At 38.1% G+C, this 25,433-nt stretch overlaps 1 protein-coding gene across 2 annotated transcripts in view; it reads right to left on the reverse strand.

Annotated features, from left to right (window-relative positions):
• Window positions 1-53: 53 nt before the first annotated feature.
• Window positions 54-25,433, reverse strand: part of LOC108233453 (beta/gamma crystallin domain-containing protein 1) — a 35,927-nt gene continuing 10,547 nt past the window's right edge. For both annotated transcript variants that reach the window (XM_017411935.3, XM_017411934.2), the window contains 18 exons: window positions 23,415-23,453; window positions 22,567-22,685; window positions 20,121-20,277; window positions 19,766-19,905; window positions 17,527-17,653; window positions 16,401-16,436; window positions 15,688-15,848; window positions 15,386-15,506; window positions 13,855-14,000; window positions 10,838-10,964; window positions 7,590-7,619; window positions 7,351-7,463; window positions 6,786-6,918; window positions 5,609-5,748; window positions 2,243-2,366; window positions 1,918-2,076; window positions 1,494-1,656; window positions 54-563 (listed from right to left, as the gene is read on the reverse strand). In XM_017411935.3, the coding sequence (XP_017267424.1) occupies window positions 475-563; window positions 1,494-1,656; window positions 1,918-2,076; window positions 2,243-2,366; window positions 5,609-5,748; window positions 6,786-6,918; window positions 7,351-7,463; window positions 7,590-7,619; window positions 10,838-10,964; window positions 13,855-14,000; window positions 15,386-15,506; window positions 15,688-15,848; window positions 16,401-16,436; window positions 17,527-17,653; window positions 19,766-19,905; window positions 20,121-20,277; window positions 22,567-22,685; window positions 23,415-23,453 (2,124 nt within the window). In that variant the 3' untranslated portion in view covers window positions 54-474. The remainder of the gene's footprint in view (window positions 564-1,493; window positions 1,657-1,917; window positions 2,077-2,242; window positions 2,367-5,608; window positions 5,749-6,785; window positions 6,919-7,350; window positions 7,464-7,589; window positions 7,620-10,837; window positions 10,965-13,854; window positions 14,001-15,385; window positions 15,507-15,687; window positions 15,849-16,400; window positions 16,437-17,526; window positions 17,654-19,765; window positions 19,906-20,120; window positions 20,278-22,566; window positions 22,686-23,414; window positions 23,454-25,433) is intronic.

Below are 25,433 nucleotides of genomic sequence, written 5' to 3' on the forward strand. Positions count from 1 at the left end.
GGTTTGTTAAACAGCAGTTGCATCTGTGCAATGTATTAAAAAAAAACAACATATTGACAAAATAGTTTTATTTATCAGATCAGCAGTGATGTTCAGTTCTGATTATAAACAACAGACACATTTTATGTGTTATATTTTCTCATATTGCATGCATTTAAAGTAATATGGCATTACTCGGAACGATACAAGTGTAACACTGTTTAACTTATCAGGGAGAAACAAATTCATCCAATAAACAAAAAACAAGAAATATTACTGGAAGTGTAAAACATAAGCATTTCAAGTTCAGAGCCCACTTGTATGTTCAGCAGGTATCTACATTCTCATGAATTATTATTATTATTATTAACTCTTGACGTTGACCTCTTTAGATGTACAGTTTAGTTTTGCTGCTGCAGAAGGTAGATGACACGACTCTTCTTCGGACACAATTCTCCCAACACCGCCCATAAAAACATAAATCAACTTGGCAGTTCATATAATCTCCACATCCCACCTCTGATGTAGTTTATTTGGATCAAGTGTGTTGAGAATCACTTGGTTTTTGTCGTAATTATGGCCACCTGAAAGGAAACGGTGATTTGCAATTAGTACATGGATATTCGTATTTTCGTGTTTTGAAATATTTTTTAACCAAACGGACTAATGGATTATTAGCTCCCTGAGCGCGTTTTGTTTTTACAAGTTCATTGTTGGTATTAATTTACGTTAATTGAGCCTGAAAAGATCTGCGTTAATGACGCTCCAAACTGCAAAGATCCTATTCACCACACGAAGTACTGATCAGTGTTCACGCCAGCATCAGTCAGTCCACAAGGTGTCACTAATCGACAGGGATAAAAAAAAAACCTTTCTCCACATGATGGGTCTCAGTTCTATCAGGGGATTTGTTCGGGACGTTAGGTGGAAAGTGACGACTGGCATGAATGACTTAAACAGAAACCTTTTATGGGAAAATTAATCCCTAATCCTGTTCATGGATAGTTTCAAAAAAGAGGTTATAATCATCACTTAGGTTGCCAGTCTTACTATTTATGTTACAAGCAAATATAAAACTATGTGCCTTGTAACATTAAAGTGATAATTCAGACATTTCTGTGGAAAGGTTATGAACAATCAGTATCTTACCTGTTGTTGATAGCTCTTTGAATGGCCTCCGTTTGAAGAAATGCAATCATTTTGTCTTGAATGGTAATTATTATTACTGGAAAAGTAAATTTAGCACTACCACCTGCTGATATATTAAAATATGTATCTATACAGACTGTCGTGATGGTTGCATTAATTCTTCAAATTTACTCTTTTGTTTTAGACTGACTAATCCCTCGCTGTTAGCTTGGTCAGAATGAAACTATTTCTCTAATCTGACGTCTTTCAGAGAGCTATCTAAAGCAGGTAAGACGTTGTTTCGACTTAACCTTTCCACAGAGCTCCACTTCAAAAGGTCTGAAGCCGTTTTAATGAAAGATTACACGCGAGAGATGGGCGCTCACCTTTGACGTCCAGGACGAGGTCGGCGGAGGGAGTGTAGCGAATGAAGCCCTTCGAGGTGATGCTCCAGAGGTGGATCTGGTTGTCCAGCTCGGGGGTGAGACCCACTCGGCTTCCTGCGATCGTGACGCTGCCACTGGGACACAGACAGCACTCCTCCAACAGCTGCACGCAGGCAAGTGACGCAAAACACAAACTTCTGGTTAGTTAGTTATTTTGCTGACAACAGCACTTGATTTTAGCACAAAACTGACTTTGAATCTAGTTTAAAATGTGACTTTTGAGCATAAACCCAAGGGAGCTTTATTTTCTTTGACTTTTCCTTTAAATGCTGCTTTGAATTAGCGATTCTGTAAATAGCAGTCTGTTCAAACGTTGCCAGACCTTTTTGACCTTCATTATTTCGTATCTCGACGCCACTTGTACCTTGCAGTGCATTTGTCCATTGTGGTAGGACCATATCTGCTCCAGGCCATCCGTCTCCTCCGTTTCTTGTATCCGCAGCAGTTTGATTTCATCCAAATCACCAGTCACTGACATAATTAACCCCGTCTGTCTGTTCCTTAAACGGAAGTGCACTTGCTTCTGCACGCACAACCAAAAAAAAGACATCTCTGGTTACTGAAGTAAATGGGATTCTTGTCTTGTTTTCAGTCTCAGCTTCAGTCTTAAAACAGCACACAGATATGTTTGATGTACGTGTGTGAGCTTTCACACGTTTTGCGGTGAGGGTGAAGCTTTCGGTGCAAACCTGTATGAGAGGGCGAAGGGATCCGATTTTCTGCCAGCTGCTGAACCTGCGCCAGTCAGGAACCTCACCGGGTTTCAGTAAAATCTGAGCACCTCGATAGTTGATTCCCTCGTATAAGATCCACCTGGTATTAAAGAAAAAAAAAAAAAAAAAGTTCAATGCCTGAAAAAGGTGCCTTTATAATCTTTTTAGAATCAGCAACCAGGGTTAATGTCAGTTCAACATAAAACACATAATTTGGGACTTTTCTTTGGTTTGCCTTCATTATTATGTGATCATTATGCTACTGGGTTCCTGTTTATAGTTTCTTCAAAGTGATTTTTGCAATGAAACTAATTTCACATACTTTGTGCTATTTTACCCATAATTTACTTTTATTTTCAAAGATTTTCCTTAGAAATACATTGAGATCTCATCAAAAGCACAGTTCTCTGAAATCTACCTCAGCATACTTGCTCTAATTTTGTTTTTATGCTAATTTTGGCTTTTAGCTTCTGTCGTACTAATATTAGCTTTTAGCTACAGTTTTGCTAATTGCGCCTTTTAGCTAGTTTTGTTCATTTTTGCTTTTAACTACAGTTTTGCTTGATTTAGATTTTAGCTGAAGTTTTGCTAATTGTAGCTTTAGGAAACGGTTTTTACATTTTTGTAGCTAATGTTTTGCCTTAATAATTTTAAATTGTAGCTAATGCTTACCTAATTTTAGCTTTTAGCTATGGGTTTGCTCAATTAAATTTTTAGGTACCGTTTTGTTCATTTTTGCTTCTGTTCTTTTTTTTAACTTTAACAATTCAAATAAAAATTCCAGGCCTTTATCTAAAAGCTTTTAAGTTGGTGTTTTAATGCCATAAAATCAGGTCCACAGGCTTGAAAAAGTAACAGTTCTTCTGTTTTTCAGTCCTAGCTTCTGCACAGCACCATGTAAAATATCTTCTAAATGTGCTAAGCTTTTTAATTCTCCAACTTTTCTTGTAACTGATCTAAATGGCCTGTTTCTCCTGCAGCGGGAACGTGTCAGTCCACAGACGGCTCTGCCACACTGTGAGCCCCTTCTTTCCCCTGGCAGGGCTCACACCTCCTGTCTGAATTTTGCACATCAGCAGCAGGTTTCCATCATTGATCAGCCTGTCAACGCTGCTACGAGCCATGCTGTAATATAGAGCTGTGCTGGCTCTGCACTGCTCATCCAGTCTCCCTGAATCTGTTAAACATTATGTCTGAGCTCACGCCTCCGGACTCCTTTGCCTGCACAGTCATGCACAAAGGTATCTCAGTTCATTTATCTTCCTTTGTTTGTCACTTTAGGAGGCCTCGTTTAGCTGAATTAGCATATTTAAAAATAAGCCCTCACGTAAACATTACAAAGACAGACACTTTTCAAAAAAAGTCGGCATCAATGTGAGCTTCTTTAATCATCCCAGAATTCATTATCTCTGTTTTTAGGCTCTTTGCTGAGATTTTTCTGATTTATCATTTCTTTGAGCTATTTTTATATTAAAGGAACAGTACGTGTCACAGCTGACAACGGATACAAGAAAGCTTTTTTTTAAAAAAAAAAACATGTCAACTTGGCAAATGAGAGATTCAAAAAGGACTAAAAATAAATTCAGAAGTGGTCCTTCTGGGATTCAAACTACTGAGGGATTTGTGTAAGAAAAAATCAAACAGCATTCTTTTTCATGTGTTCTATGGTTGAAAAAGTTATTTTGACAGCACATTAGGTTTGGTTTTCAGCAGAAACGTACACATGCATGAACCTGTCACCCTCACTGTGTGGTTACAGCTGGCTACCTGCTTTACATTCCTGTGAGGTCATGCTGCGTCAACTCAACTAGGGCTTTCAACCTCAAATTCGGCTCTTATATCTTCCAGCGGAAGATGAAACTGTAGAATGGTCACATGAAACAAATCAGCTTTTGGATTTCCCACATTATTCAGGAATGCACGATATATCCAAACTTCACTGTCAATGTGATATCAGTGTGTGCAACGTTTTTAATCACAAAAGATCAAATAAAATACAAACACAGACTTCCTCCCCTGCCCTAATTGCCCTCAGCAGATTTAGATTATAGTGGCTGGAATTCAAGCACATGGAGGTTTGTGAGCGTCATGATGGCAGAAGAAATTGAGAGGTAAAATGTGGGTCTATTGCAACTAACATTATCCTCACAATGTTTAGCGATATCATAAGAAATGCATGTTTTTCTAATATTATGTAGCTCTGATTTGCACCCACACTTGCAGTGAGTGGGTCAAATTTACATGTTTTTTATTGCTGCTGCCAAAGGGCGAAGGTGGATGAAAATGTTTTTTCCTTGTGACTTTGTGTGGTTCAGACATGTGTTTGTGTGACTGTCTGTTAGCAAAAGACCTTATAAACAAGTGGACAGATTAGCTGAAACATTCAGGAAATAACTACTTGATATACCTCTACAACTTGTTAAACTTTGAAGTCAACCCAATTCAAGATGGCTGCTTTCATCAACTAACCTTAAAAACACAAAGATGGCTAATACTCAGTCAATTTTACAAATATTGAGCTAAAATTTGGAGTGGTGGTAGCTGAGAGTCATTCACAACACATACTTAAATTGCGACTCATTGCACAAGGTCTTTGCTTAAAACTTTAGCATTAAATGTTGGAATCTGCACTTTTTGTCTGTTAGTAAAATATCTGATGAAGCACTGGTTGGATTTAAATGAAACTTCCAGAAAGTAATCATTGAATGCACATCTACAGCTGATTGCCTTTTGGAGTCAATCCAATTATAGATGGTCACCACAACTAGTCGACCTTAGCCAACACAAAAAGGGCTCCAACTCAGTCGATTTTACAGATATTGAGGTAAAATTTGATGAGGTGGTAGTTGAGAGTCAATCACAACACATACTGAATGAATTGAACAGATGTAAGTACTTGAGGTGGTTTATTAGAAATGTATAATACCTCTTATTTGCTCTCTAGGTGTTGATATGTCCCTACAGTACAGGTTAGAACAATTCAGGAGGATCAGGTGGTATTTGTTAGTTAAATCACCTCGATTTATTTTGTTTTCTCAAGTAATTTCTAAAATCTTTTTACCAGCGAAAGTAGTATTAGCTATGCTTTTACAGTTGCACCACACTATTGTGTCTCTAATCAATAATTAAATATATTAAATATGGCACAATTTTACTTTCACTCTGAAGCCAACTTTGAAAGGCAGTTTGTACCAGATCGAAGCAGCAGTTCACCTGAAACTTTTTAACCTTTGATGGCTTAAAAGGCTATTTTTTACTTCTTTCTAAGTGACTGTAACTTGCTGAATGACCACTCACAGATCCAACAGTTTACACCAGAGCTGAAGGTTGCAAAGTACTCACATGCCTCCCTCCACCAGCACGGACTGAACGCGGCCGCAGCCTCCAGCCAGCTGAAGGTTGACTGATCCGTCGGTGAGAAGCACCCTCTTTCCCCGCAGACCGCATCGCTCGAATAAAGTGATTGATGGCAGAGAAAACTCCTGCCAAGACAGAGAGCACATTAACAAACCCTGAGAGCTGCAGGTCATACAGGTTGAAATGATGGCTATTTTAAAGTTACCCTGGAAACAGAGCATACTCAATCCTCTGCTCTCTCTGACATCGTCTCTGTCTGGAAACTGAAAAAGACAGCTGCTTTTCTAAAGTGATGTTCGAGTGGTGACTTATTTAGTTCTGGATAATAGTTTTTATGTGAAGGATAAGGTCAAAGAACCTCCGAGATGATGTACATGCATTTGGAATCATTTGCAAATTGAATTAACCTTTTCTTTTAAGATATAAAAAAAACTGTTATCTGTGAGAAAACTAAATTTGCTCTGTGTAAAATTAAAAAAACAATTGGGTTTCATTGTGTCCTGTGATGCTGTCACTGTCACACATTTTAAAGAGTGCTAATACAACAGGTAGAACCTAATGATTTGTGCAATAAATTCTTAGTTGGCTCCTAAAAAGGGAGCATGTCAGAGCCTTTGAAGTGGTTAACATCTTACCTGTTGTGGATATCTCTTTGAACAGTCTAATTTGGAAAAACAGAGTTTATTCCTGACCTGATCGATTAGCTAAAAGCTAATCCAAGCAGGGCCAAGACCAGAGCGGATTGCTTTAGTCCTAAAACTAGCCCAGTCTCAGAAATTTCACATAATTGTAATCTAGGCTATTTTCACAATTAACTGTAATTTCAATCACATATTTTCCTATGGATTTCAGTTATGTTTATTTTGTAAATACTGTAAATTTTGTAACGCCGTTACATGTAACTAGTTACTCCCCAAACCTGCATGTAACCACTAAAATATATCTCCTTTTAAAAAGCAATATAGTTGCAGTACAATAATGCTTATATTTCAGCTGGGTAACTATAATAATCTGCAACCCATTGCTTCTTGAACGTGACACACAATCCACTCAAAACTAATGTTTGTAGCACATTTCAACAGATCGTGTTTTTGCAAGGATTAGCAACCAGCACAAAAGGGTGGGTGGAAGGGTGTTAGCAGAATCAAAAAAGGTGACTCACAAATCCAACAGTCTGCAGTGACAAGATGGACGAGCTCCTGCTGACGCAGCCCATCGCTCTCAGATCTGGGTAGCTCCCTTCTTCCAATACATACATCTTTCCTGTGAAGTCCTGGCTTTCAAACGCCTGCCAGCTGAAAACCAATTTGCATAAAGGTAAACACGAATGCAGCAGGAGCATGGACACCATGATTATAAACAACTCAGAGTGTGAATTTCCAATACTTATGTATGTGAATTGCTACCAGAGGGATTTAGAACGTGTGATAATTATTGCTTGAGGATGTTGCTTTCTCACAGATTAACTGGGCTCAGCAACATAATACATTAATATACAGTAGATGCTGCACTATAGGATTTGTTAGACATGCAGATGATCAAAGCTGCTACTTTATGGGATATAAATCTGAAAGTGGGGCCATAAAAACCTACAGAATAACAGAATAAAATCTACCTTTGGAAGGTTGTCGCAAAGCGTTTCAAATACTGATTTGACCTACTGATGGTTCTAACTCGTGACAATTTTACTGTAATGTTTTCTCCACAGTGGACAGTATATTACTCACCTGCCAGCCAGGACTTTGCAGGAGGCCACTGAGAAACCATCCTGCAGGGAGGGTGCGCTGTCCTCCAAGTCGAGGACAGAGCCCTGAAAGCTCGGTTCAGAGAAAAGCTGCACCTGAGGCGCACACACACACGGCGACGCAAAGAGCATGAGTCATCCGCTCAACACGCGTCATCAGATAAGACAGACAAATATACAGGTTAATCCCCCCCCCCCATCCTTTTTTTGGTTTTAACCTACCTTAAACTTGGCGGTGTTCTCAAAATCATCCTGAAATGAAATAAGTGTAATAAAATTTAGAAAATCTTTTAAGAAACTTTGAAAGCAGCCACTGCATGGATACAAAAAAGTGCCTACATTTTGACGTATAAGCTGTATAAGAAGCGTAAAGGGAATAAAGATCAAAATAAATGTTAAGGCTGCTGCCAGTGGCTCATAGGGTCACCATGGTAACCACACACCTGTGTCGCTCACTCCCTGACAGCAGACTTCAGAAAGGCAGACAGAAACAGATTAAAAAATTAGGCTTTAAACAAACAGTTGCTGTACAAAAAACTACAAATCTTAGAAATTCTTCAGCAAAACACGCTGAAGAATTGAAATGTGAATTTTTAAGTTAAATGAAGGTAAAAAGACCCTTCACTTCCAGTTTTGAAGAGAATATTCAAGAAGGATTCAAGAAAAAAACAAACAAGTCCTATAGCAGTGAGAAACACACCGGGTGAAAGAGGACAAAAAGAGTTGTGAGAGGTTTTTAAAATCTTTAGACACTTCAAAAGTTAGTGTGACATCATCAAGTGTCTGTTCAATATTCCATGGAAAATCAGAAAAAAAATTGTAAAACTTAAACTGTAATTATGTAAAAAAAAAAGAAATAAAAGATGTAAAAAAAACAGTTTAGACATATAAAATTAAACTTTGTGTGAAACCGTTTAAACTCTGAATGATGTTTCTACTGTGATGTATGCCTGTCTACGTTGTACAGTGTACCACTACCAAAAGCCAAAGCACACTATTCCCAATGGAGTTGCACATTTTAATGATAATTTGGATGTTTTATTTTAAAGCTGTTCAATGATACAGGACAAAATTTTGCTTCAATGCTTATGCGATGGCACCGTTAATTATTTGCAAGGACTCTACTACAAAAGACAGAAGTGTATGTGTCTACCTGAAACTTTCTGTCAGCTCTACAGAGATGCTGAAGACAATATATGCTTCAGAACTGGAGACAAAAGTCACACTTTCTGATCATTATGAACTAAATAAATACATAAACTCAGTGTTCCTGCACAGGCTTTATTGCTGTCAGTATCCTTGGAGGTTCACATTGTTACAAAATCCACATCATCATTGCCAGCCTAAGAGGAAGGCTTGCATTTTAATCAGATTCCTGATACCTATTTATGAGTGTAGCTTGCTGTTTTTTTTCTGGAAACATTTGATAGAATTCAGCTGGCAGGCTGCCATGTCCTGCCCTTTCAGTGCTGATCAGATTTTGTCTGGTTTGTAATGTCTTTTCTGCTCTTACACCTCTGTCTACAATTGAGGCGAGACTCAGCAGCAAATGTTAATCAGATTTGCCCTCTGAGTGTAACGGCCCTTTGAGCCCATGTTAATACATAGATCTAAATCTGTTTTTAACCTTTAGCCAAGGTTGAGTTCTTCAACTTCTACCTGAGAAACATCCCCATATTCAGTCATTACAGTTTGAGAACTTCAAGGCAGAACTTAGCAACCTTGGGTTCTGTGGAGAGCAGACACTTGGGAGAAAATACAATAAATCTTGTAATCCCCATCATAATGATAATGAGGGTGAATTTAAAAAAAGGTTGACCAAAAGCCGACATTTTTTCCCTTCCTGATGAGAACTACAGGGTAGAGAGTCATTAAAGAGTGAGTGAATAAAAGCCTTGTGTTTCTTAGATGCCTGTCTGAAAAAAGGCACAACAAATGCTCCATCAATTTTAGTTACTCTAACCACCCTCTTTAAATTGTGTCATGAAACCTTTAAAACACAACAAATATGCTCGGATCCAGAACAAAGGGGTTTTCCCAGTCTGATATTAGCCATTAGTTTTGGTTTTAATATTCTCAGGGCTAAATGTTTTCTTTTTCACTTTGTGATTTTTAAAAAATTGCTTCCGTCATTAGCAACATTATTTGCAGGTGATTCATTATATTTATCTCTGAAAAGTGACAGATGTCTTTGTTTTGTTTTGACAGGCTGTCTGCAGGAACAATTAAGGGTCTGGCATTCCATCAGAAAAATGCAAACCATCTGCCGCTTTTCATTTCAGTTTTAAACTGCGATCTTATGATGAGAAGAGATAAGGTGGAACTGTTTTGGTCAAACCTTGACATTAAGCGCGACCTCATGCAGTTTCGTGACATCTTGCAAGACGTTTGCGCTCAGAGGATGTGTTGAGGATGACTCTCAGCTACTACCACACCAAATTTAAACTCAATATCTGCAAAACTGACTGAGTTTAAGCCATTTTTGTGTTGGCTATGTTTGATCAGCTGTTGGGGCCATCTTTAAATGGGTTGACTCTAAATCTTAATGAGTTGCAGACATAAATGTACACCCAAAGTTTACTTTCTGAGAGTTTTATTAGGAACCAATCAATGGTTTCACAAGATATTTTGCTAACAGTCAGACATAACTGACTCCAATAGTTAATGGCAAAGTTTTAAAACCAGATCTCACACAATCAGTTAGTGCAGCTACTACAAACCCAGATTTCAGCTCAGTATCTCTAAAACTGGCTAAGTTGTAGTCATTTTTCTGTTTGATGACGTTGCTTAGCTGTGGCGACCATTTGAATGGGACTGACTCCTTAAGTCGGTTGTAAATGTTCATTCATTGATTACTTTTAGAGAGTTTCATTAAAATCCATCCAGTGGTTCATGAGATATTTTGCTAATGCTACAGAAAATCAAAAAGGCACCTCTTTGCCTTTGACGTTATGCAATGATTAATGTTAATGTTTTTAAAATTTTTAATTTTAACCTGGTTTTAACAACAGATTTTGATTGTGGCTGCTATGATACAGTAGATGCTGCGTAGTGCCTGTGTGTCTGTGTCATTGTGTTGTTTGAAACCAAAACAGCTTCACGATGAGTCACTTTCTTGATCTAAGATCTGTCCACGCTAATTCTCTGACATTTTTTTCGCCCCCCCTAACTCTGGGCACATGCCTCCGTAGTTAAACGTCCTGTAACTCACCACACTGCTTCTTCTATTCCATTTCTAAATTTGATAATGTCACAAGTATGCATGTTGTGGCTGGTCACATGAAGTAGAAATCACTTGGGGAAGTGAGAGTTTATTCTAACTGTGCAGCTCAAGAGAAAACACTGACTTGTTTTAGCAACTGAACATTAAATATCACAGCCTCTGGACCTTCTGAGTAATACCCAGGAAAGTTTTCCACCAAAGCAAAGCAGTGAGCTGTCATGGCTTTCTTGTGAGTCACCGCTCTTACCAGCAGGACGGGCATAGCTGAGCCCACTCTGTGCTGCAGCGCCCCCCAGTCCTCCGGGCTTCCGTACAGACCCTTCTCCAAGATGTAGGGCTCGCCGCAGAAGTCTGGCTCCTCAAACACCACCCAGCTGAAATAAGAAAACAAGGAAGGAGGTGTACGATCACTTTGGGAGAAGTGGAATTTCTCTATTTTCATTTTATTTTAATTAGCAGCCTTTGATGGGCCCGCAGTTCCAAAGAAAGAAAACCCGTAAGAATTCAGATGAAGCTGTTTTTCATAAACACTTCTTGGTGGAGATCCAGGTTAACAGTCTCCTCCCACATAACAGCATGTCAGCATTTGTCCTCCTGGTTTTAGGTGCCTGAAAGAGTGTGTGTGTGTGTGTGGACCGAAAAAGTGCGAGGGTACAAAACAAGCCTCCCTCAGTAGACTCAGATTCAAACCGCACAGAGGCAATCTAAGGCTCAGAGGAATGGCAGCACAACATGTGGGTGAGGCGCTGCAGTCTAATAGCAGGCTGGCAGCACGGCAAGAATGTCGCTGCTGAGAGAGTCCTGCCTCGCGAAGAAGGACATGATGTTCTACTTCACGTTAGCAACTATTTTGTTAGTGTCTCCCGTGGGAAGCAGCAAGGCCTGCTTCATGTTTTGCATTTCATTGTTCTTATTTGTTTCTGGGTTATTTACTTATGCATTTTTTTCTGGTGATTGTAGTTCAAACAAACCCATACACGGAAACAGTCAAAGAGCACCGCCTCTGCGCGGGTTGTCTACTTTTTCTTGACTAGAGATGATGAATAAATACGTTTCTCATTAACAATAGTTAGCCATGTGTCTCCTCCACGCAATCAACCAGAATTTCACAAATATCCCTCCATTGCTGCAGGGTACAAGGCAACATGATCCAACATCAACAGCCCTTAATAGAGAAGTGGTGTGTGGAAGCCTAAAACATTAGTGAGCTTGCTTATCTGTCACGACCTGTTAGCTTGGGTGTGGCCGCTCTGCCGTTACACCTGAGCAGCAAAGAATGGCGGTAAACCCACACAAGACTTTGTAGGAATTTTGCTCCTGACTAATGAAAAGGTTGTAGAGGAGGGGAAAAAAACATCTGAAGGGAAGCATGAATGTTACTAGAAGCTTTCAGTACTGGAAAGATAAGTCGGGAATTAAGATAAGTTTTCAACGAAGCACGATCAAAGCTTGTGGAAAGACTTACTGCTTAAAGGGATAGTTCAGATCATTTGATGTTCTAAACACGGAATATCTTACTTATTGTAGAAAGCTTTTTGAACAGCCTTAATTTAGAAAAGTAGAGTTTAAATCTGACTAGATTGACAAGCTAACAACTAGTCTGAGCAGTGCCAACACCAAAAAAAAAAAAAATTAATCCCATTCAAAAACAACTCCAGTATCAAACCTTTTATTCTGGTTCATGCAAACACTGTTTCATAAACTTTTAGATTGCTGTCATTTCTGCATTATATGGTTTTTCTGGCAAAATTATTATGATGTTTCTGTCAGAAGTGCCCCAACTAGCTGCTGCAATTTGCTCTAAAAACCACAGAATTCCATGTAAATACACTAACATGTAATTTTATATATGTATATAATTTCTTTCTCTCTCTCTCTCTCTCTATATATATATATATATATATATATATATATATATATATATATATATATATATATATATATATATATATATATATATAAAATTAATCGAAATTGCATTTCTCTAGTTTCAATAAAGCAACATTCTCTTTCAGATGTCAGGCAAAGACTGTATAGATCCAGACCTCTGACCAGACCTCCCGGTAGGCTGGTCCCTGAACGCGCACTCCATGTTCATGAACGGGATATTGCCCTTGGCAGAAAATAAAAATACACCTCAGATCATTTTTTTCAGGTGTTGGCTCTTGTTGATTTACATAGTTCCTAAAGCTTAAAGCTCCACATTTTTTGTGTGAAGACTCTGCTTCCAAAAATACAACATGGCAGCTCCTATAAATCAGGTCCTGCTAAAAACATTTCCCAACAACAAGAGGAGACGGGGACAACTGGTCTGTAATAAATACTTTGAAATCAGGACACCAGGGGAGCAGCACCTGTCACATCTCCTGAAGCCCAGGTAGCAGAGGAACCTGCTGTCTCTGCAATCTGTGTGGCTCACTGATCAACATTATTCCATTAATCTGCATTCACCGTCACCATGGCAGCCATCAATACTCCGTCTAAAAACAGGGTGTCGTAGCTAACTTTGCAACATTTCCTCACCGCTTCCGTTTGATTTATCTCAAACGACAATGATTCAGGACACTTCTCCTCTCCGTCTGAAAGCTGCTGGACTACCAAGCCAGAGACATCGCTATAAAGACAGTTTTTTAAGTTCAAAACAAAACCCACCAGTCTCTGACTTTATGCTGTGTGTGTGTAACTGCAGATGTAAATAATCCATCTTATTCATCCAAGGGACAGACATTGGCAAGAGAAAGCAGTGGTATCGTTGCTCTGTGTGTGGTAGGCCTAAACTGAACCAGGGTAACGTCTCTGTTGCCCAGATTTGTCTCCCAGCACAGCGCTTTTTGTATGTCCTCGCTCAGCCAGCTGGCTGCTTTTCCAGCAGTCTATATAACTCTTTTTACCCACGGGGACGGCTCCAGTCCTCCACATGCTGTCGAAGGGCTCTCCCAATCTCCAACAACAACTCCTGGACGTGTTAGCACAGATGGAGACAAAAACCTGCACAAAAACCCGCTCTCATCTCCAAGCGAAAGTAGCGGAGACTTTGCGAACTGGCATTTTTGAACCAATACACATGCAATACAAAATCAGCAGCTATGCAAAGGGTTATACAATTTTCCTTACTATAACATATTTGAGATGGGAGCAGTTTTTTCTTCTCTCATTGACATTAGCTGAAGAATAAATGTGCAGTAAACTGTCCTAATCTCTTATTTCCCATAACTTCTGATACAAATGATGATCACATGGATAAGTATAATAAGTGTCACTTACACTCCACTGAAGACATCAATAGACTGCGTCTTCATGCCGTAGCCTATGGTGTCCATGTTAACAACAGGCACCGTGAGGTCGATGTTCACGCCGAGCTTGCCAAAGTTTTTGTCGCTGAACATTTTCAGGTGCGGAGACAAGAAATCCTGCGGCAGAAATAAAACCCTCCAATGAGCCATTCAGGCCACGAATTACAAGACAAATGTAGCAGTTTAAAGATAAAAGCAAACAAAAGATTCATTCAAAGAGCCGTTTTTACATTTTCTCTCTCATTCCTTCTTTTTGCAAGAAAACAAACTTCCATATTTGGTTTTATTTTTTTACCAAGACAGCTTTGGGATTTAATGATTAGAACAGTTTGTCTAATAAATCAGTTTGTTGATGAAATACTCGACTTACAAAAGCCACCAGAGAACAATTTAATGATTTATTTTATATCTGTGGGTGACTGTTGTGAATTTCCTTGGGTTTCATATTGCATTTCTGTAACTAAACACTTGGATCCTTATGCTTTATTCCAGCCTGCATGTGGCCATTACCCAACAAGCACACTGAGAAAATGTGATTATTAGGTGGACTCAGCATATATTATACTGACATGGTGTGCAGACTTTCTTGTTTGACTTGTGCATTGAAAGAAAAACAATGCTCAGTATATAATATGAATTTTATATCTAAGGTTTCAGGAATAAGTTCAATTCTTTTGCTTCTGGGATATATTTTTTTTATTCCTCAGTCAATTCTTTAATATAAATATAATTTTTCCTCCAGCTTTTAATAGCTAAGGTGCTTGCCAACTTCACACAAATATGCTTTTCTTTTCTTAAACAGAATCTTTTCCTTTTTATTAAGACAAATTATATTATAATCTAGCCTTTACAGTCATACTAAGCTCAACTTTTAATCTAAATATAACCTTATATTAACTATTTATCAGATATTGTTTGCCTGTCTTTATTTTTCAATTTAACTACTTTTGCATGCTTTGTTCTTTTTTTTAGCCAGTTATATATGAAAACATTCAGCTTATTAAGGAGATGGATGTCAATGGCTCTACACCTTTTAAAGGATTTGCCTTTATTTACAGATATTTTCCCCATATAAATACATTCAGATCTCTTCAGTTCCTTCAAAAACATTGCGCTCTTTGAAACCTGCATCAGCAAACTTGCTCTTTTTTGACTCCTTATGCTACCTTTAGTTTTTAGCTTCTGTTCAGCAACTTTTAGCTTTTAGCTAACATTTTGTGGCTTTTATGTAGAATTTTGCTACTTTCAGCATTTAGGTTACCCTTTGCTATTTTTAGTTTCCAACTACAGTTCTTCTATATTTAGCTTTTAGTCAGCTTTTTGTTACATTTGACATCTAGCTACTGTTGTGGTGATTTTGTTTGTTTTTGTAGCTACAGTTTTGCTAGTTTATCACTCAGAATTCACATTGCATTTTCACAGAAAGCATGCAAATCCTCTAGTTTTAAACCGCTTCAGTTGAACAAAGGTGTGAGGTGTGTTTATTCAAACATGGGACTCACAGAAAGTATCGGTCGCAGCGACAGAAGCTCGGAGCCGCCCCAGTCGCTGCAGTCCAGGTACTCCCCTTCCTCCAGGATGTGCTGCTGACCCTCAAACCCAGGCTGGCTGTAACCCACCCAGCTGGAAGAGGAGAAGTGCTATTAAGAGCTGCATTGATGTGAACTGAGTTGCATAATGTCAAAATGAGTTCTTTTGCCAGCACATGCACTGCAGTCTTGAGTAATCCGTGCTCTGAGCAAAAAAACTATAATTCAGATTTATATTGTGCAAGGAACAAATAAAAGGTGAAAAGAACACTCACAATCCTCCAACAATCTTTAAAGATCCAACAGACTTCAGCTTATTTGTATCAAGGTTTGCTCCGTTTGTAGCGATGCCGCCATCAGCGTCACTGAAGCTTAAAACATCACTATCGATTTCCAAAAAGGAGCCCTCAAAGCCAGGTTTCTCATAAACAACAGCCTGCCATGAGGAAAAAACAGAACTTCTTTAGTGACACTCAATCAGAAATGGATGTTTGCATAAACAATAAATACTAATAGTATTTTTGTTTTTATTAATACAATACAACATGTACACAAAAGCACAGACAATGTGTAAAACATACATTATTGAGGGAATTATCTTAAGAATGAGTTACTTTCACCTTGTGCTACTGTTTGATAACAAAACAAAAAGATAAATTAAAAAAAGAGGCAATTTAAAGCACTTCCTGAGGTTTTAAATGTCTGCTTATTTGTGGCTGCTTTTTAAATTCCACCACATTGTGCTTATCTTGCTGTAAGGCAAAAATAGTTTTTCCTTTCAGCAAGATAAGCACAACTCCTGAACTAAAGAAAGCAAATGTCACACCAGAACGCTTTTTGTAAAACAAGTTACTAACATTTCAAGGGCTCAAGAGCTACAGCCTATTATTTAGTTATTGTGTAAAATACATATTGAAAATTATATTGCTCAGTTTTTATGAGTCAAACCTTATAATTTACAAAACAGAACAGAGTGAACTTTTCATACCTGGACTTCGTTGGGATTTTCCACTTTGAATCCACCCTGGAACAGAAACATCAATCTTATTTACCATTTTCCTCCCTAATAAATGTACACTGTTGAACAGCATAAATACAGCATGTGAAGAAAGCTGTCAGCAATAACATGAATACTTTAACTTAGGTGAACAGTTTGTCAAATAATTACAATAATATAAAAGAAAACAACATCAGTGCTCATGCATCAGAATCTCCGCCATCCAGACTGTCTTTGTACAAAGTGGCAGATGTGAAGGTAGTCACACGGAAAAAAATAAATACAAGTGGAAAGAGGAGCAGCAATCTAAAAGGGAGCAGCTGAAGCTGCTAATTAACCTCATGAAGACAGCGCTCCCGTGCTTTTGTTCAACATGGTGACACTGACACTAGCACAGCATCACTTTCTAATTAGCACTAAACACAACGTACAGCAGCAGGTGATGCGCATTGTAGTAGTTTTGCTGTGATATAAAACTACTAGAAAAATTATCAATTTAATAGGACAATGGCCAATAAAGCAGAGTAATCAGTTTATCTGTAAGGATCCATGAAGGCGTGTATCATATATCACAGCAATCCCTGAAGTCTATCTCACGAGGCTGATTTATGGCTCATTATTTTCACTTTTTTTTAGTACATAATGGCTGTGACCTAGAAATCAACCTCAGCACGACGTCTATAATCATTTGTCAGATAATGAAATGCATCTGAAGTGGTGATGAGCCTTGTCGGAGGAGCAACAAGCAAAAATCCACAGGTGCTTTTGTAGCATCCGTGGTACATTTAAAGACTGGGATATTATGTGCCATGCAGTGAATGGAATAAAACATACACAAGCAATTACAAACAATGGTTATGTGAGAGGCCATAATGAAACAACAAACACATAAAGTGCCTTTCACAATGCTTAATAATGATAACTCTGTTTGTTGTTGTTTTTACTCACCTCTACAGTAGAAGATTGAAAATAATAATAATAAGAGAATCACCAAAGTCAGTAAACTAAATTATCCAAAAACCTGCAAATCCAAACCTGTGACCAACATAGCCATGGCTAGCATTAGCAATGTTGACCATATCTAGCCTCTGCCATGATGCTGAGCATGAATACACACCATTTTTAGTGGTCTGAGAGATCCCACGAAGGGTGACTCAAAGCCCCAGGCCTCAGGAACAGGATACACTCCTTTCTCTAGGACAGTAATCACGCCTTGAAACCCTGGGTCACTGAACACCAGCCACCTGAGGGGAGCAGAGTCAGGCAAATTTCAACTTAATTTATCTTCAGGTCCCTTTAGATAATGGCTAATTATACCCCCTGCAGTGGTTTGAACGTAATATGTAGTTTGTTGCTTTTAAATAACAGTGGAAGGACTCGATTCTCATAGCTGGTTTACTGATGCTTGCTTTCTTATAGAGAAATAAGCTGAATGTTTTCCTCTCACAGCAGGGACAGGAATATTGGAAACCTTATCCTTCATGCAGCATGTATGATAAGTCAAGTCTTTTTTTATTTGGGTTTAATTTTAAATCTCCCTCAGATATGAGTCATGAAACTATACAGCAGAGAGCTAAATCTGTTTGTTTTAGACTAAATACCTTGGGACCGGCCTGCATTTTTCTTCACATTTCTTTTATTTTTTTCCTTACCATGGGCAGCTTTTTGCTGGAACTATGACCCTTTTATTCTGGCATTTAGAGAACAAGACAATTCCTTATACCATTTACCACATGTGACCCTGTGGCAGAAAAAAAACAACTCATCTCTCTCAGATAGTGCTATCATGAGATGAAAGCAACCTCATTCTCCTAAATGATGTACAATATCAGAAGCCAGTGCATATTGCTGCTCAGACTGCACAGAAAAGGGGAAAGCACATCTGGTGCACAGCTGTCTCCACTTGTCGCAGAATATGCACCTTAGCGGCACAGCTGAGGCAGCTTTATTCATCAGTATCTGCTGAGCAGAGATGAGCAGCTGGCACCTGACAGCGACCGGTAGAATTATTTTTTTATTATTTCAGGAGAAACTAAAACGGTCTCTAAAATGAAAAGTTTCTACAAAACTCGCCAAGATAAAGTCAGAAAAGTATTTGTGGGAACACAGAGGTTTAATGCCATTCGTTACCGTCTGGGGCAGGGCATGAAATTTCCTGAATGCTTCTCATGTGGAAAAAAAACAAAAAACAATCTTATACGCTTTGACAAGTCGATTCTTCTGTCTGATTCTCACACTCTGTCTAGTCTCCACCTTTTCCCTTTTTTGACATGCAACAGCAGGACAGACATTCCTCAGCTTGAAAATGAGTGAATCAGCCTTCAGACCAAGGATAAACACAAAGGAACAAAGAAATGATTATCTTTCTCTTGTCACTGTAGAAAAGATTTCCACCCATCACTGTACCTTCAGAAAAAGTTTGATAATCATAAACAAAAAAAGTGATTAAAAACTGGGAGTGTGTGATTAGTTTTAAAGCCTGATTTCTTTGTCTATCAACACCTAAAGCTTTTATTAATTTAAGGTGCAGTAACATGACTCTAATTGCTTTTACTACCAGGTATCTTTTCTCTACTGCGTGTTTCAAACATTTCCTGGAGAGAATCAACTAATTTTTAAAGGGTTTGAAACAGCTGCAACTAGAAAATATAGAAAATTTCTGTGGCAATTTTTTTCCCAAGATAGTAACAGAGTTGTGGCAGGTGTCCCTCTCCTCTAACAGAAAACATGTCCAGGTCTAAAAACCACACTGGCTATAAGTAATAATTAGCCCCACTTGGACTAGCCATTAGCTCATCAGCCCAGTCAGAATAAAACACAATTCGTCCCATCTGACTTTGCTCAAAGGGCTATCTGCAACAGGCAAGATATTTATTATTCATAACATTTTCCACAGAACTCCACGTCCAAAGCAGCGCTTTAAGACAGCCTTCACATGTTTGGGGCGTGTTTGTGTGCTCAAATACAGAGCAGAAACAGTCTAAAAAAAGGATCAGCGAGTAAATGAGTACTTTCAGTTTATAAAATCACACTTTCTGATTTGTGATTTATGCTCGTGTTTTTTGCAGCTAGTGCCCACAAATATGTTAACCTTGCACATATTTGCAGAAAGTGCTTCAGTTCTCAGACCAGAGGGGTGGGTTGCTCCAAAGTTCAGTGCTGCGTCAGATGCTGCTAAGACACAAATGACTGTCTAACAAGAGCCGAGTGAACTTCGAAACTTCAACAGAAGTGATCCAAAAAAAGCAACACATACAAAGTTAAATCAGTTTGAGGTTTACCATGCAGTGGGTAAAAATACCCTCCAGTGTTTTAGATTTCAAATAAAAAAATTCTCTAAAAGCAGCCACACTTACACCCCAGAGTGCACTTGGATGGAAGCGGTATTGAGCAGAATGCCAAACGAGCCTGTCTCTATAGCGTCATCGTGGAAAGGTGTCACTCTCCCGCAGCCATCTGGTTCAGCAAAAAGATCAATGTGGGGGATGCTGTAATCCTGCATAGAGGGGAGAAAAACACAGTAATTATCAAAGGCTAACAATAATCCTTCGGTAATTATTCCCAGTGAAAACAAGTAAGTGATTAGCCGAGGCATAGGCTTTTCTACTCCAGAGTCCCGACTGAATTCTACAAAGCAATTTAAGATCTGTTGCGAGGTGAAGATGGTGTTAAAGGTAAGGCGAGGTGAAGTGAGGAAATCGGTGAACTCACCCTGACAGCAAGTCGAATAGAGCCGATGATCATCGGTGGAACGTTGTGTGGTTCAGCTTCCGGTGCTGGATCTGCCCACATATTTTCCAATTCAGTGCCTCCTTCCTCCAAGGCGATGAGGCGGCCCTGAAAGCCTGGCTTCTCATAGAGCAACCAGCTGTAACACAAACACAGTTATCATCAGGTAGGTAGAAAAAACAAAGAGCGGAAACTTTAAAATAAGCAGAAGAAGAAGCAGATGTAGTATAAAAATATGCTGTTGTAAATGATATACATACATTATAGTGACTGAATGCCACAGTCATATGACTCATCTGGATCTTTAAATGCCCCAGTTTAATGTAGAATATTTTATTTGATTAATCATTTGTAAAACTTAAATATAAAACAGATAAATAAAGTAGTCTGGCCATAAATTATTCTCCCATAAAAAGGTTTTTCTAAATCTTACTTGAAAACAAGACCTTTAATTGTTTTCTATTTGTTTAAGATGAGAAAATGTTGATTTAGTTTTCCTTGATACAGCTGCAAAAGGTTAGATCTGTATTTTTTTTCTTATTAGTTTTTATTTGTCTTCATATCTTTTTATCTGTTGTTCTATTTTTGACTTTAGTTAACGTAAGCTACTTTAACTTTTTTACTTGTTCTTCATTGTTCTTAGAGTTATTCATCTCCATAGAGATGCAAAAAAATTATGCGACTGGCTTTTGGTTAGCCTTTGTTAGGAGAGTATTATAGCACTGTAGAGATTTACAAAACCTTGAATGTAAAAGCCACTGCAATGGTGCACTGCAGGAAAAAAAATCACATTACTTTATGCTTGTAGTTTGTACTTATACAAAACCACATAAAGGTACATTCGCGCACAAAAACACATAAATGAGTAGATGAATTGAGCTTAAGAGAAAATGACATGTTTGGTCTAGTAACTGCGCCCCAGTTTTATACTTTCAGTGATGGGCTACAGCTGAGGAGAAAACTTGTGGCTTTCATTACCAAACCACGAGGATAAGAATTGATTTCCAAATGCTGAAATTGAGAGAACTACTTTAAAACTATTGAGCAACTTTCACAAATGGAATCTTGAAAGGAAGAAAAGCAAAAACAACAAAAATAATATAAAGGAAACATGGCTGCTGTTGAAAATAGAGGAAGAAAGATGTGGCACACAATAGTCACTTTACTGGCCTAGATACTATTATAACTAGCCTTGAAACACACTGTACATTTACTAACCATTACTCCTAACTTTCAACAATTACTGGTCAACCAACAGACAACAGCCAATGGTCTCAGAATTTGATCCTCTGACATTTATGATTTAAACTACAGTGTTAAAAGAACTTAAAAGAATAGTCTAGTCATTTCTGAAACAATGTTCTGTCAAATAGTTACCATTAGTTAGTCTCTTATCAGCCATGAGATCAGTCATACAGCACCGAGCATGCAGAAAAGGGCAAAAGTATTCATCCATGCTAGGATAAAGGCTAGTCATACAAGGGCTGATTGTTTAGGCTTATAAAAGAACTCTTTCTCAAAAATGGCATACCAATGAAACATTAGTTCATATTGAACCTTTACACTTTTGCATGAAACCATTTGTTTAGTCCATTTTATCAACCGAGCAACATCTGTGTTACTACGCAATGTGTGCGCTGAGGATAAACGGACTGAAACAGACTGTAAATATGCTCAGGCTGTAGGTGTACAGAGCATCTCCTCAGTTCAAAAGTTTACTCAGCTCCCAGCAGACCATGGATGTTGTTTGGTTGAGAAAACCGCATCAAACTAAACAAATGGTGTCATCCAAAAGAGGTTTAATATGAGCTAATATAGTGTTCTTTCAATGCTGATATGTCATTTTTGAGATTAAAACAACTAAGCATCACTTCAAAAATGACCAGACTATCCTTTTAAGAGAATAGCAATATGATATTTTGTGCAGGCCAACAAAATGAGTACAAAGTGCTTCAAAACACTGAATAGGTTAAAAATTGGATTAAAATTGGACTGAACAAACAAGGTTTCAACAGTAAAAGCCTGGCTTTCATCCTGTTCACCAGGTGGCTAATTACACAAAAATTAATCCTGATGGTAATTTGGGCCTCACTGGTTTCGTAACACTAAGTCACATCTGAATTCAGAGCGGATAGCTGGAAAATCTTGGCTAAATCCGCCCTCTCGCTTTGTGACACAGCCCTCAGGCCACAAGGATATATTTTTACAGTCTTACTGTAAACAAAACAAGCTCCTAGGAGAAATCATGCATGAAGGGTGCAGTAAGGAAAGGATGAGACTCTAAATTGTGACATTAAACTAAATTAGTCGTGTGAGAAGCCCTAAAGGCTGACCTTAGCCTCCCAAAGACACTTGACATTAATTAGAACTATCTTTCACAACATATTTTAATTTGAATTTTCCATTAAAAAAAAAAAAAGATACTTACCATCCTCTCACCACCTTCACTGATATGAAAGGCGAGAGCTCCAGAGACGATGCATCTGCTACATCGCTATAAATTTCATACGTTTGGCCACTGAACTGAGCTTTTTCAAACAGCACCATCTGCACAGAAAGACGAAGGGCAGTGGGGGGGAGAAAAAAAAATTAACACATTCAGCGTACAGAGAAATAAAAGCATCAACTGGTAAATCTAGCATTTTAAACCAGCATTCACTGACTACTGAGAACATCCGAACAACAAGACACTTTGCTCTGACTGCATTTACTACAGATGAAGCATACTGATGTTGATACGCAAACCAAAAATAAAAAGCTCACACAGGCACACAATTATGAGAATCCACAGGGTGCACTGGTAATGTTAATAAAAATTTGTGAAAAGCAAAATAACAAACCACAGAAGTATCACTGCTTTGAAGACTAAAATACTCTTTTTCCTATTTGTGATGTCAAAAGCCTTCTTTGACAAATCTAAAAGCAACTTTAAATCTCTAATTTTATTATAATGGACCTCAATTACAGCTAAACTAGAAGGTAGGCTGACTTCATAATTAACTCTCAATTAGCCAAGAGACTAAACACTAAACACCACTGAACACTTGGGGAATATATTTCTGTTGCAACAACTGCAATATAAAGAAGAACTTTAGCTCTGTGTTAGCAGCACTAAGTTTCATGATTGTAATCATACCCAGCTGAGAATTTAGACTAGTTTACCCCCAAGAACACCATATGAAAAGCAGATGTTTTCACAAAACAAAGCGCTGTCTGTTTGGATTCCTCTCTCCATCTTGTTTCCATTCAGTGTGGGCAAAGTTGAGACTACTGTACCTTTCCAGGGCGCTTGTGAAATCCCTTGACAGTTCTTATCTGGAACGGAAAAGCACATAATAAAGATTGTGACAAACACCACGGAGCACAGCAAACCTCTATAAAAAAAATAAAGTGAAACATGCTGATTAGTTTGTGCAGCAGTTCTGTGTCTGCAGATTATCTCGACCTCTGTTTACCTCTGTGGACACCGTGGGTGTTTGGGAAGCACACAGCTCTGATTTCGTACTGAAACAACACACTTAGAGGCCAACAAGCCAAATACAGTACAACTTCCTCACACTCTCTAAAGCTAATTGTAAGTTTGGGTGCTCCAAATAGTGTTTAAAAAACTGAGAAAGCCAGCTCCATCAACCGAAAACCAATACTTTTAATATCTGATTTAATTAAGTATCTATTAAAGCAAAAAGATTAATAATATTTAAGTGTCAAATAGTTAATTAACCAATTCTTCTTTATTGCATGGATTTGATTACAAATATGTAAAAGTTAAGTTACGCTACATGCAAAAATACACTTTAGCAAACACAAACTACGTATTTTTCATCACAAAATTGCTACCGAATAAAAAATTACACGGGTTCATGTGGAGTCCACGAAATTAAAACCCAATTACGCTGACCTTTCTTCGAGATAGCAGGGGAAATGATCTGAAAATGATGTTCTGTGTAAGTTTAATCAAAGGGCTTTGCCTGGGAGTTTAAGAACTTTTAATTTAATGCCCCCAGTTCCAAAAAATGCAATAAACAAAGCACAGCTAAACCAAAAACACAGTTGTGATGCTGCATTCCATTTACCTTAGACGTTTGAACTCGGATCTGAGAATAACCCAACATTCAGTTCATCCATGCTCCAGTTGCGAGTTGGAAAACCAGCCAGATTTACTAATTCTTTTGCTCAGTAACCAGGCTAACTGTTGTTAGCAACACAAGCTGATGACAACATATTTCTCTGCAATCTGTGCATTTAAAGGCTGCAGCAACATGTTTCCTAGAAGAGATTGTGAAGTACTTTGTGTGTGACTGATCTGATGGCATTTAATCTGGCAGAAGTGAAATTAAAATGTTTATTACTGCAGCTGAAGAGGCCAAAATTTGCAAAATGAAACTGAAGTGTCATGAATAACATGTAATCACTTCAGCATCACCATGTTTCAGCGTGGACCCAGATAAACCTCGCTTGGAGTCAGAATGCTGACCAATGTTAGAAAAACATGCCTATTTTAAAGACTATCTTTGTGCAATGCTGCAGTGACTGTCAAAATAAATTTCCCAGTTCTCAATTTTGGAGCCCGCTGTTTATTTATGAAGCAAAAACATTCCCCATCACAATGTGCAGCAGCCATATTGGATTCAGAGGTTGGGATTGGTCAGAAATCTCTGATTTTCCAAATTAAAATTCCAATTAAAAAAGGTAAATTCTTGTTTTTTCCCCCAAATTGGAATATGAAAACTGTGACTTCCAAGTACAAATGGAACACAACATTACACCTCAAAATACAGTCAAGCTTCACATTAGCTCTCATTTTTAAATAAAAGGTTTTACACCAAAATACTGACTGCCTACATTTTCAGGCACAGTTTGATAGCACAGTATTTGCATTGCATTAAACTTGCAATATAAAATCTCATAGTTTTTATGAAAATTTCCAGCAGAGCAAGGTTTATGGTGAAGTCTATAAGGTAAAAATGCTTTTTAAAAGTTCACAAGCTTTTCTCCTAAACTCACAATGTTAAATGAAATTAAAATGATACAAATCTTGACTTGTTCATTTGAGTTACCGTTGGAGTAAACCTCTCAGATCTGTGCAAATACCTTCATGGGTTTGTTTGAAAGTAAGTCAACAAATAACAGCAGGATATCCTTCGAGACATTTTGAAATTTGGATTAGCTCATAATTACATGTGAGTTTCTAGTGTTGTTTGACAAATTTTAAAACGCAACACTGGGCATAGACCTTGGTGAAATATGTCAAACTGTCAAGTCTTGTAGAACATATACACATTCAGTATGTCTCAA

The sequence above is a fragment of the Kryptolebias marmoratus genome, linkage group LG19 (genome assembly GCF_001649575.2).
Source record: "Kryptolebias marmoratus isolate JLee-2015 linkage group LG19, ASM164957v2, whole genome shotgun sequence".
Classification (NCBI taxonomy): domain Eukaryota; kingdom Metazoa; phylum Chordata; class Actinopteri; order Cyprinodontiformes; family Rivulidae; genus Kryptolebias; species Kryptolebias marmoratus.